This window comes from Ursus maritimus, unplaced genomic scaffold, assembly GCF_017311325.1.
Source record: "Ursus maritimus isolate PB19 unplaced genomic scaffold, ASM1731132v1 scaffold_12, whole genome shotgun sequence".
Lineage (NCBI taxonomy): Eukaryota > Metazoa > Chordata > Mammalia > Carnivora > Ursidae > Ursus > Ursus maritimus.
Genome location: NW_024423564.1, coordinates 53,730,014 through 53,742,641, shown reverse-complemented (window position 1 = coordinate 53,742,641; position 12,628 = coordinate 53,730,014). Strand labels below are relative to the sequence as shown.

General features: G+C 42.4%; 1 protein-coding gene across 2 annotated transcripts in view; it reads left to right on the top strand.

The window, feature by feature from the left end:
* PATJ (PATJ crumbs cell polarity complex component) overlaps positions 1 to 12,628 on the top strand; it is a 336,896-nt gene that overhangs the window by 255,826 nt on the left and 68,442 nt on the right. For both annotated transcript variants that reach the window (XM_040627217.1, XM_040627218.1), the window contains exon 32: positions 11,313 to 11,387. In XM_040627217.1, the coding sequence (XP_040483151.1) occupies positions 11,313 to 11,387 (75 nt within the window). The remainder of the gene's footprint in view (positions 1 to 11,312; positions 11,388 to 12,628) is intronic.

Genomic DNA, 12,628 nt, shown 5'->3' with positions numbered 1-12,628 from the left:
CAACTGACAAATGAATAAATAAAATGTGGTACGTTATGCAGTGGAATGAAAGATAATGAAGTCCTGATACTGATACGTGGTGCTACAACCACATACTGTGTGTATGAAATGTCAAGAGGAGGCACACCCATGGAGACAGAAAGTAAATTAGTGGCCGCCTATGGCTGGGGGTGTGGGCGGGGGATGGGAGTGACCCTAATGGGTATAGGATTTCTTGTTGAGGTTATGAAAAAGTTCTAAACTTAGATTGTGATGATATTTGTACAACTCTGAATGCAGAAACCATTGTGTTGTATACTTGAGATGGGGGCGTTTTGTGGTATGTTAATTATATATCAATAAAAACATTTTTAAAAAACAGGAGCAGGAGAGGAAAGAGGAGAAGTAAGAATATAGATAATCCACAAAGTGAAATCAAACGAGCAATGTTGAGGTAACCTCTAGAAATTCTGTGAATCTGTTAAATAACTACAATGTGATCCTATGCATGGAACTTGTAACGTATAGTCTTTCCACCTTCTGGGATGTTTTGCCAGTGTTCAATAATCCCTGGTGGAAAAGGCCCAGATTCTTTGTCCATCTTATAAATTCCTGCACTTTGCCTCTTACTGCATTCTGTGCTCGATCCTGGGACGATGCTACAGAAGGTAAACCGACAAAACTCTCTTCCTGTGTTGTTTCCAGTCTTCATGGGAGACAAACGTCATTCAAATAATATCACAAATAGATTGAAATCTCAACTTTGAGCAAAGCTAAGAACTGGAGGTGCTTGGTGCTAAGGGAGCATTTAAAGGGGGATTTGACGTAGTCAGGGAGGGCTTTCTCAGGGAGAGGAACTGAAATCGGAAGGAGAAGCTGATGGTACTGGGAATGTAGCAAAGAAGAAAGAAGGAAGGGTGCGAGGTGATGTTAGAGCCTTGGGGCGTCTGGTGAACTGAAAGTATGAAAGTTCATGGTTACCAGGACTGGTGACACGAACACCAAGCTGGAGCCAGGCCACGTTAACGAGGAGATCTCTGCGCTGAAAGCAATGGGAGGCCCTGCGGGGCCCTAGAAGGTGACTCTGCACTGGAGCTGTGATGTGGTGGTTAGCTTGGACAGGGGCCGGGCTGGATGCTGCCTGACGAGCTGGAAGTTCATTGTGGCAGTGGCCATCCAGAAGCAATGGTGACAGCTATATATTCTCATACTCTGTGCAAAGATTTTAATGAACAGCAAGGTAATGCAAGTTCCACAGAAAGTTGCCAGTAAAGGAATTTACCTTTCTTGCCCTCAGTATGCAAACTTTCTGCTCTATGTATACTTTAAAACGTTCCTCTGAAGGCAGGTGTAGAGCTATTTAAATGGCAACTGTTGTACCGTCTGGGTCTGGAGAACAAGCATCATCCCAGCCCTTGGCCAGCAGCCCAAGACAGACCTGCTAGGAAATGCCCCTAACAGATGTGCTCAGCGTTCTTTCCCCAATATGTGAAACTGCTTCACAACAATATAGTCCGTGTGTCTATGTGTCCAGTGATCCTTGTCATCACAGATCTGATACAGCTGTCTCAATAACATTTTAGATTTTTCAGAAATTTTCAAAAACGTTTAGATTTTTCCAACCGTATTTTTACTGTTATCTTTCATTGTGAAATAGTTTTGCTCCTTAGGGCAAGAACAGAAAAATGAGAGTGTGTCAGTCAGCTCAGAGTGGCCTCAACCTATGGGTTCTTTGTGGAGATTTTGGAATGTACGGGGTAACGAGATGCCTGAGGAAGCATGAGTCGTTTCTGAATTAACTATCGCTAACCTCAATGAGCTGTGACATGGAAATTCACGCTGTAACTGGCCATGCATTCTACCATTTCAGTCTCCACCAGCTCCAATAGCAACATTTTAGGAACACTTTTTACTCTCCACTTGCTATGCTTGATCCATATAAAATTTTCAAACACACCTATTGAAAAATCAGTGTTGAGTGTTATAGATACTACCCATGTCTCCAAATGGCCTGATAGTACTCGCTTTCTCAGATGACAGAGGCAATCAGATACAAATCGTGGGCTCTGAAATCTGGACAGACTTAAATTTCACCTCTTCTCTTCACTAGGAAAACATGCCTCATCCTGTCTGTCTGCATTCTTCATCCAAAAATGGAAGAAGAGGATGTCCACCTCTGTTGTGAGAATGGAGTATGATTTTAGACATGAAATGCTTAGCACAGTGCTTGGCATGCAGCAAGGGCTCCGTAAATGTAGCTATTGTTAACCCCAGATTTTGCCTATAAAAAATCTAGGTGTGCCAAGACTCTCATTATTCAGTACACAGTTCCTGAGAACCTGTGATGTGTCAAGCTCTAGGAATGTAAAGGTAAATAAGACCTCTTTCATTCGGTCTGATGCAGAGGTCACAAACTGGCTGTCAGAGTCCAGTCCAGATCTTAGTTCACCTCCGTGATGAGTTCTTATGATGTTTGATTTTATAAATCAGGAAATACTTACATAAAAATCCTGGTTTTGCTTTTCTCCTCAAAACAGACCAGTATTCCAAGCTGCCCCATAAATCATTTATGCACTTCCAGTTTATTTCTGCCCCTACTTTTCCAGCATTCCCTCACCCCAGCCTGCTTCCCGCATCCCCCATCACCTGTAGACACCTGAGTCTGCATCCCGGGACTAATACTGGAGACAGAGCTGTGGCCATTCAGGCAGAGTGGCCAGGGGCTGGGTGGTGGAAAGCCTCGGGGACCAATGGAAGCCTTTGGACTGGTTTTTAACAGATGATGATGGGGTGAGCCATTTGAAAAGACCGAATGCCCTCTGAAAAATCCTTTAGAAAATGTCAAAGCTTGAAGGCAGGGAGAGAATTAAAAAGTTGGCAGAGTAACTGCGATGAAAGTTGATGGAGGAGGACAGGGACCAAGACTGACTTCCATGCATCGTGGCAGCTGACTGACTGGGTGGTGGGTGCTTCTACTGAGAAAAGAAAGCTAGGAGAAAGAACACATTTGTGGGGAAGGATGAATGAAGTGGACTGGGTATAAGACAACAGGCTTGAGAGGGCTGCTCAGCCTAATCCAATTCAAATTCGTGAAAATCAATGATTTTTAAAACCTGCCTCTCAGACACAAATTGTCTCCTGCGGATTTGGGTCCTTGGACTCCCACTCTGTAGCATGTGGATACACTAGAAAAGGACAGCTTTGCCTCAATCAGTCCCACCCTAACCCCCCCCCCACCTGACCGCTTGGATTAGCTGACATCCTATCAGCAGGAGCTCCCCAGCACCTTCCTGGGCCCTTCTACAGTACTTGGCAACACTGGGAATTACTTAGGGAAAGTTGGATGCCAATCCTGGCTGTGACACTTAGTTAAGTCTCTGAGCCTTAGTTTCCTTATCAATCAAATGGGGATAGTAATAGGCTCAATCTCCTATAAAACAGAAATTAGTACACTTAGAATGATGCCTTTTGGAGCACCTAGGAAGTGCTGGGAAAGCGTAGCTGCCATTGATCTCATGCATTCCTTCTTGTATATTGAATTTCAGATTTCTCTGTAAGAAGGAAGGCACTTTTAAAATATTACCTCATTTGTCCTGACACAAACAGTAGTAGTAATAATGATAATACCCTCCACCATTTATTGAGCACTTACTATCTGTTAGGGCCTGAACAGGGTGTTTCTCTCCATCCTCCCTATCATGAAAGCATTATTATTACCGTCTCCGTTTTGCAGATGAGTGACCTGAGTATTCCAGAAGTTAATTCACTTGCCCAAAGGCTTAGGGGCACTAAGTGTCACAGTAAGGATTCAGAGCCTTATGTGCTGGACTCACATGCCTGATCATGGCACACTGCCTCTCCAAGAGATCGTTGACATTAACCTATGAAGAAGCTGAAGTTTAGAGAAGTCTAGTTTGTCATAACCTAGAGGTAGAGAAATTTGGATGTAAACCACTATCCGACTCCAAAGTCCAAGCTTTCTCTTCTATTCAGATAATACTAAAGAGTTAGACCCATGGGGATCTGTGAGTTTCCATTGATTTGTGGGAAATATGAAAAACAACCACATGGAGAGTTCTGCATAAAGCTAAATCTATTCAATTTCATGGACTGCCCTTTAAAACTGTGCCCTACCTAAATTTTTAGTGTTAAAATGGCTCTTCCTATGTGACATTATGGTAATGATATATGGTAGTAATTGGGAGGAGAGGACTTTAATAGGTTGAACCCTCTGAAATCACTGATACTTGACCATTTCTTGACTTACAAAATGGCAAATTCATGTGCTCCAACCTGTATTTCTTTAGTTTTCATTACTTGGGGCGGGGGGGGGGGGAAGAGTATCTCTATAATCCCAATGTTCTTTTGACAATTTTCTGGTCTGTGAAATCCCAAAGTCTGAAAGGATTTGTTTTGCAAATGATTGAATCAAAGCAGGCAAGGAGAGAGATTAGTAAAAGCTGACTTTGGTTTTGAACCTGGGTAAATAGGAGGCTGATACTGTCTCTAATTTTTAAAACAATAACATGAAAGAAATGAGAAAAAATAGATTTGTAGAGGAAGATAATGAGTTCAGTGTAGAATTTTTTTTTTTTAATATTTTATTTATTTGAGACAGAGAAAGAGGGAGAGGAGAAGCAGAGGGAGGGGCAGAGGGAGAGGGAGTAGCAGACTCCCCCACTGAGCAGGGAGCCTAATGCAGGCTTGATCCCAGGGCGCTGGGATCATGACCTGAGCTGAAGGTAGACACTCAACTGACTGAGCCACCCAGGCGCCCCTAGAATTTTAACTGTTAAGGTAATAATATGCCATGTGATTTCTAGTGCAGGTTCATTTTATCTATTTTTATGTTTTATTTTGCTTTAAAAAATTTTTAAATGAAGTATAATTGACATTAGTTTATCAATTTTGACTACTGGGCTTGATTAAAAATTATTCCTAATTGTTTTTAAAGTGCCAGCATCCAAGTTTGGAAAAATAGGTTAAAATATGTGTCTGGTGATTATAGGTCTTAATTCCGGGCTGGAATTCTCAGATGTATATCCTGCTCATTTGTAAACAGCTGGACTGTGTACTTAAAATCCATTTTTATCCCCAATTTGTAGTCCTTCAAGAACTGCAGGATTTCTAGTTTGGCTAAGGGAGCAGATGTCACTGTGTGAATCCTATTTTCTGTTTCAGATCCAATATGAAAATTGTGTCTATAACAAGAGCCTAGGAATTCCCTTGTATAGAAGCCAGAGAGAATGTGTCTGAGTCAGCACCGGCCTCTCTTTTGTGATAGTATGCAAATTGCCAATGGCAGAGTTCAAGTGCATTTGAATATGTGGCATTTTTCACAGCTCATTGTACTTTATATCTTGTATTTCTGAAAATCACTTGAGATTTGCCTACATGATAAATTTCCCTATCCTGGTCATAAAAAAAGACAATAGATTTACAGTCAAGTCTATTCCCTTCGTGAAAGTCACAAGAGGAAAGCTTTTGGCTTTTTCCTCCATTCTCTCTCCCTCTGCATCATAAATGAAGATAATATAGAGACCCGAGGGTAGCAAGTAAAGGTAACCTCATGAACTCAGAGACAGCAGAAACAGAGGTGCACATTTTTAACACAAATTCCCATCTTTGACGTCTGCTCGCTTGCTTTCACTCCCAACCCCTTTAACTGGTCTGCTGTGAAGACTCGTTACATGAAATTCAACTTGCCTGGAAGGAAGCTATTGCTTATCAGATTTTTCTAAACTGAGAAAATAACCTTACAATCATAATTATTAGCACAATTGCAATCACAATTATTAGGACCCAGCGAAGGAAAATGACGCATTGGCAGAGCCCAGAACTCAGACCTTCTTACCTGTGTCTAGGGCCCTAGTTTCTGAATTCCAGAGCTTGTCAGAAACCTTGTGCTGCTCACACTTTGTTCTTTGAACCTGTAAAGTTTTCACTTCTCTGGAGATGTCTTACTTGTCACCATCTTTTTTAAGGTCCTATAATCCCAAACCCATATCGTATATCTTATCCTTCAAAGGCAGCAGAAATTAAGCAAGTTTAGTATTGAAGGCCTATTATGTCCTGGACACCATGCCCGCCACAGGACATACCACAGTGAACAAGACGCATAAATCTTATCTTGAAGGTGCTTTCAGAACTGCTGAGAATAATGTCAGCTAACGCTTTCACAGCATTTCCTAGGTGCTCCAAAAGCCATCATTCTAAATGTATTAATTTCTATTTTATAAGAGATTGAGCCTTTTTTTTTTAAAGATTTTATTTATTTACTTGACAAAGAGACAGCGAGAGAGGGAACACAAGCAGGGGGAGTGTGAGAGAAGCAGGCTTCCCACTAGCAGGGAGCCCGATGCAGGGCCCGATCCCAGGACCCTGGGATCATGACCTGAGCCAAAGGCAGACGCTTAATGGCTGAGCTACCCAGATGCCCCAGATTGAGCCTATTACTATCCCCATTTGATTGATAAGGAAACTAAGGCTCAGAGACTCAGCTAAGTGTCACAGTCAGGATTGGCATCCAACTTTACCTAAGTAATTCCCTGTGTTGCCAAGTACTGTAGAAGGGCCCAGGAAGGTGCTGGGGAGCTCCTGCTGATAGGATGTCAGCTAATCCAAGGGGTCAGGTCGGGGGGGGGAGTTAGGGTGGGACTGATTGAGGCAAAGCTGTCCTTTTCTAGTGTATCCACATGCTACAGAGTGGGAGTCCAAGGACCCAAATCCGCAGGAGACAATTTGTGTCTGAGGCAGGTTTTAAAAATCGTTGAATTTGACTACTGTTGACTTTGACTACCTTTAAGCTGAGCAGCCCTCTCTAGTTTGCTATCTTAGGCTCCGTTCACTTCCTTCGTCTCTAGTCAGCTACCTTGCGGCTTGACCCCTGTGAGTTTGTTTCCCTGATAGATCTTTTCTGGGTTCCACCTCATTTTAATCAGTAGTCTCTTGACTGCAAGTTGTAAAACCTCTGCTTGACCTTACAAAGGGAAGTTTACTGATAGGCTGCAGGTCCTTTTTACATAACTACAGGGAAGGCAGGGGTGAAAGCCTTAGGGACAGCTGGAACCTGAATCCTGGTGCTGCCAGAGGTCTCTGTATGTCTCTTTGACTCTCTTCTCCCTCAGACTTGCTTCCTTAGCCTAGTGGGAGTGTGGCCACCAAAAGCTCCTAAGCTTCTCGGCCAGAAAAGGGCTGACTCTCTCCCCTTGGGTCCACTTTGGAAAATCCACAGGATGTTCTTGTGTGGTTCAAATGTCTACCGTTGGACTAGTTACTTCAGCTGGACAGACAGGGCATGTTGATTACCCAACTTTGGGATAGAAGTTAACCAGCTTTGGTGATTGTAAACTGGACATCCCCATTATTATCTATTATATAGAATATTCCCAGTCTTGCTTTTTATGTCCACCACTCGAAAGCTCCTTCTCTTGATCAGAGTAATTTGCTTGGCCCACAAAGCATTTTCTTTCAGGAGCTTATAGTACTGTGCTGATGATTATAACATAACGCACACAGAATGTGCTCTATCAGTTTGTTTCACAAAATGAGTTGATCTTTCCCCACTCCTTCCTCAGCCTTCTTATTTAGGGGGTCCCCTGTGCAAAGTCAACACCTTAGAATGTCCCAGAACCTCAGCTTTGAAGGCACTAAGAACTCCCTTGGTGCAGTAGTTGGAAAATTAGCAAGTTCTAAATTTATGTCTAAACACAAAACACAGAAAAAAGTCGCACACCCTAGGTCACTGCAGTGACTAGTACCATGAATTCTTTTTGCCTGCCCACGCTCAAAATAAGGTGGCATGACTCATTCTGAGTTAATGTTGTGTCTAAAAATGGAATCACTGTGTTGAGGCTGGCTCCTAAGAATCTCATGTGTGTCGTTGGGACGAGGTGAACAGCACTTTGCCTTTCCCTTGTGGTTTATCCTCAGGAGCAGGGGCTCTGCAGCACAATGCGTCCGGATCAAGTTCTGGTTCAGCATATGCTTTAGCCTCCTGTGCCCCAGTTAACCACGCACTGAGGATGATAATAACCCTTATCCCCTAGCTCTCTCGTAATACATCAGCATCCAAAATAGGGATGGTATCTAGCTCAGTAATTGGCACAGACAGTGCTCAGTAAGTTTTAGCTGTCATCACCATCATCATGCACTGGCCCCGTCCCTTGGCCCAGAGGTTTAAGGGGAATCAGCATAAGAAATGGAACAGGGGGCGCCTGGGTGGCTCAGTCTGCCTTCAGCTCCGGTCATGATCTCAGGGTCCTGGGATTGAGTCCCCCAATGGACTCTCTGCACAGTGGGGAGTCTGCTTCTCCCTCTCTCTCTCAAATGAATAAATAAATCTAGAAAGAAAGAAAGAAAGAAAGAAAGAAAGAAAGAAAGAAAGAAAGAAAGAAAGAAAGAAAGAAAGAGAAAAAAGGAAGGAAGGAAAGAAAGAAAGAAAAAAAGGAAGGAAGGAAGAAAAGAAGAAAAGAAAAAAGGAAGGAAGGAAGGAAGGAAAGAAAGAAAGAGAAAGAAAGAAAGAAAGAAAGAAAGAAAGAAAGAAAGAAAGAGAAAGAAAGAAAAAGGAAGGAAGGAAGAGGAAGGAAGAAAAGAGGAAAAAAAGGAAAGAAAGAAAGAAAGAAGAAAGAAAGAAAGAAAGAAAGAAAGAAAGAAAGAAAAGAAAGAAAGAAAAAGAAAGAAAAGAAAGAGAGAGAGAGAGAGAGAGAGGAAGGAAATGGAACAGGGTGTTGGACCAGAAACTTTTCAGAGCTCTGATTTCCTCATCTCATCCTTCCACATTTTGAGGACAAGAGAAAGGGAAGGAAACTGTCACTTCTCAGGCACCTGCTGTCTGCCACACACCTTCCTGCAGATATCATTCACTTATAATTCAAAGTTTCCATAACTTTTTTCTCTACTATCTGTCGCACCAGATATGTAAATGTCATAAGCGCAAGGCTCCGTTAGTCGTCTTCCTTGCTGGCACAGAGTAGATGCTCTGTAAGCATGTGCTGAGTTCAACTTTGCTGGCAACCCCTTACTTAGGTAGCTGTTATCGTATTCTTCCTGATGCTAAAAATTAAGGTTTCCGAGCACTACTGCTGCTAATAAGTAGTGGAACCAATCTGAACCCAGATTTTTCTGGCGACCGTTCCAGTGCCCTTTTTATTTACAAGTGCAAATGAGGATGAATGCAACCAATTAGTAGTAGCTCTGTGTGATATCCAGATTGGGTTTTTAAGTCTTTGGCTGGGGAGGTCAGCTCCTTCCCATGCTAGTTAATCTGGGTTTAAGCAAAGGTAGAATTGCAGACTTGCAGTATCATTTTCAAATAGAGGCACTGTTGCTCTTCGGAAGGCTATTTGATCCACACCGGAAGGAATAATACCAGTGGTTTCCATTTATAAGGCAAGTTAGAAGTTTGATTCTAAAAATTCCCATGAGCACCGTTTATTGACCTTCCCATGTCTGTCTTTTTTTCAACTGTGATCCTTTTAAGTGCGAGCCACAGGATCACCTTCGCTGTGCATCCTTTCTTTCAGGGCTGGCTCTGAAGTCCACGCAGGTGCATTTAAGATTTGAGTTCCTGAACTTTGATTCATTCAGCACTGGCCCTTTATCAAGCTCACAGTCTATTCTGCCATATTTTGAAGAAACAAACAAGACAAAGTCAATCATATTAGTGTATGGGAGACAGACACATAAAAAGATACCACACGGTGTTGCATAAATTGTGAGAAAAAACTTGGTCATGTTATGGAAGGGGCACTGCCCAGGGCCTCAAGGAAGAATTACAACATGAAGTAACTTGTGAATTCATGTCATGTAATCTGTTTAGGAGCACAGCTTGGGGGGGTAAGTTGGGGAGGGGGTTGTTGGGGAGGAGTTCTAGAGTGCTTGCCCTCTATGGGAGAAATTGAGAGAGAATCTACATCTAACTGAGAAAGAGCTATGGTCCTAAAAAATAAGTGGACAGATAAGGGAAATCACAACCATCCCAGGGACCTAGGCTGCAGGCTCCGGATATTATGTTCTGGTGTTGAATTTCTCAGGTTGTAAACCAATAGAGAATTGATGAGACAGGATGAGATTGTAACCTAATCTAATAATAATGAATGGGTGGGCATGACCTCATCATTATCTATTGTATTGTTACAAATCTGATGGGAGCCTGTTGAATCAAGGGTATGTCAGTTATGTTCAAAAAAGAAACCAAGGTGGGGGTGGGGGATGTCAGATTGTACTCCAGCATTCCCCAAAGGAGGAAGTGTCCTGTCCATGTAATTATTTTCACCAACTCTATAGTAGAGTTAGGAATATGGGTGCATCAGTGCTGGTTCCCATTTACTGTCATCATTAACATCTTTATTACGTATTTGTTGTCTGCTCAGTACCAAACTAAGTGCTTTTCATGCATTGCCTCATTTAATCCTTACAACATCCCTAGAGCATAACAACCTTTTTATAAATGAGGAGACTGAGCGAGGCTTGGAGATGTCAGATAGTCTGCTCGGGGTTGCAGAACTCTTGAGTCAAGGATCTAAGGTCACAAACTCCTGCTACTTTGCTCTACAAGTCACACCTCTCACCATCTTCAGATAGCTTACCTACCTGCAGTCTGTATGTTAGACCTGCCACCTGGTGTCTCTCAGACATCTACCAAGGGCTACAGTAAGCCCATCCTTTCTCCTATCCCAGTCAGTCTGTTTCCAGGTTCCCTGCCTTGTCCATGTCCAAATGCAGCAGTTCATGCCTGAGAGTAAACCATCAGATGATAATTTCCCCTGTAACTTTGCCTGTAAAGAAGGATGGGATATGGTGGGAAGCAGACATAAGCATTCTGGCCAATCTGTTGGTGTCAATAAACTGCCCTTTAGGATGCATTGGTTTCCTGTGTGTTTTGGTAGTTTATTTCTCTCAAAAATCTGGCCTCTGCACTTTTCCATGGGATTCAGGACTAACTTAACTCTGTATCCTCCAGTGTCTTTAGTGACTTTGAGGAGAAAAAAGTTCTAACATCAGAGTTCAGACCCTGAAAGAACTAAATATTCGGTATGAATACAGAGTTAGAGATTACTGGAATGGCAAAAGAAGTGCAAACTCTAGCTGAAGTGACCATGAATGGGTATCTGATAGGGTTAAAGCCTGATCTAAAGGGCCCAAAAGAAGCATTTGGAAATGACGAGGCTGCCTTCATTAATGAGTCTTAGTTCAGATGGAGGAACAGAACTTTTATGACTGGTGCTTTGGTCATTTTTGTAGTGGAGCCCAAGCCCCGTGGTGTTTGCTAAAGTTGGAGCGTGCACTTGAGCTCTTCAATGCCGTTAACTGTTGTATCTTTTACGTTTCAGGAGGACATCTCCCAGGTGGCTGGTCAGGGCATGGTGGCAGGTCAGCAGAAGGCACTGGAGTGCCTAAGTGATGATGTACGTAATTTCCACTTTAGGTTTTGCTCTACTGGGATGGTGTGCATTATAAATGGGATCCAGAAGAAAAGGAAGTGATTGCAATGAAATCAGACCCTTTATTACTTGCTAGGAGGTTATGGTGTGTCTTGGAACTTGAAGTCAACCCACAGCCATATCACTGATTCTGTGCAAGGTGTGTGGAAATATTCTGTGTGCATTTCCTGGACCAATACCCTGAGCAGGTGTTTAAAAGTGAGCCATCCCTACAAACACACCTGCACTTAAATCCTAAGAGTGCCGTGTCTTAATGTCATGAATAAAAATCTGAAGTGTGAGAATTTGCAGTTCTATAAAAATATAAATACAGTAACTTTGGTGTTCCTTATGTTTTATGTTCACTTCTCTTAAAAAAAAAACAACTAAGTTTCTGTCTGTCAAATTTTTGTACTTTTGTTGCTGTTGAGTGTTTCCTTTTTTTTTTTTCCTTTTTAAAATCTTGATTCTCATTTCTATGTGCTGGCTAATACTTTCATGCTACTAAAATTTACATTATTACTGTATTAGCTATTTCTATGTTTAAGGAACTAGAGCTCCCATGATATTTCAAACACTGCCAAAGAAAATACCTTTGAAAATTCTCCACACTTAAATGCTAAAAACCTAAATAAAAACGAGTAGTTGTAGGGGTGCCTGGGTGGCTCAGTCAGTTGAGCATCCAACTCTTGATTTTGGCTCAGGTCATGATGTCAGGTTCTTGGAATAAAGCCCTGCATTGGGCTCCACGCTCGGAGGGGAATCCGCTTGAGACTCTCCCCACCCCCTGCTTGCTCATGCATTCTCTCTCTGAAATACACTTTTTTAAAAATGAGTAGGTGCAAGGGTGCCTGGCTGGCTTACTCAGTAGAAGATGCAACTCTTGATCTCAGGGTTTTGAGTTCGAGCCCCACGTTGGGTGTAGAGATGTTATTTATTTGTTTGAGAGAGAGACAGAGATGGCGAGCCAGGGGAGGGAGAAGCAGGCTCCCTGCTCAGCGGAGAGCCTACTTCTCCCTCTCCTCCCCGCTCTTACTCTCTGTCACCGTCTCTGTCGCTATCTCTGTGTCTCTCTCAAATAAATAAAATCACTTTTTAAAAAATGAGTAGGTATAGAAAGAAGCTTAAAAATAACCAGATTTGGTTCAAATGGAAATGTGTAAGCAAAAATTTTTTTAACTTAAGACCAGACTTTATGTGATATATTTGTGAATACTATTAATATG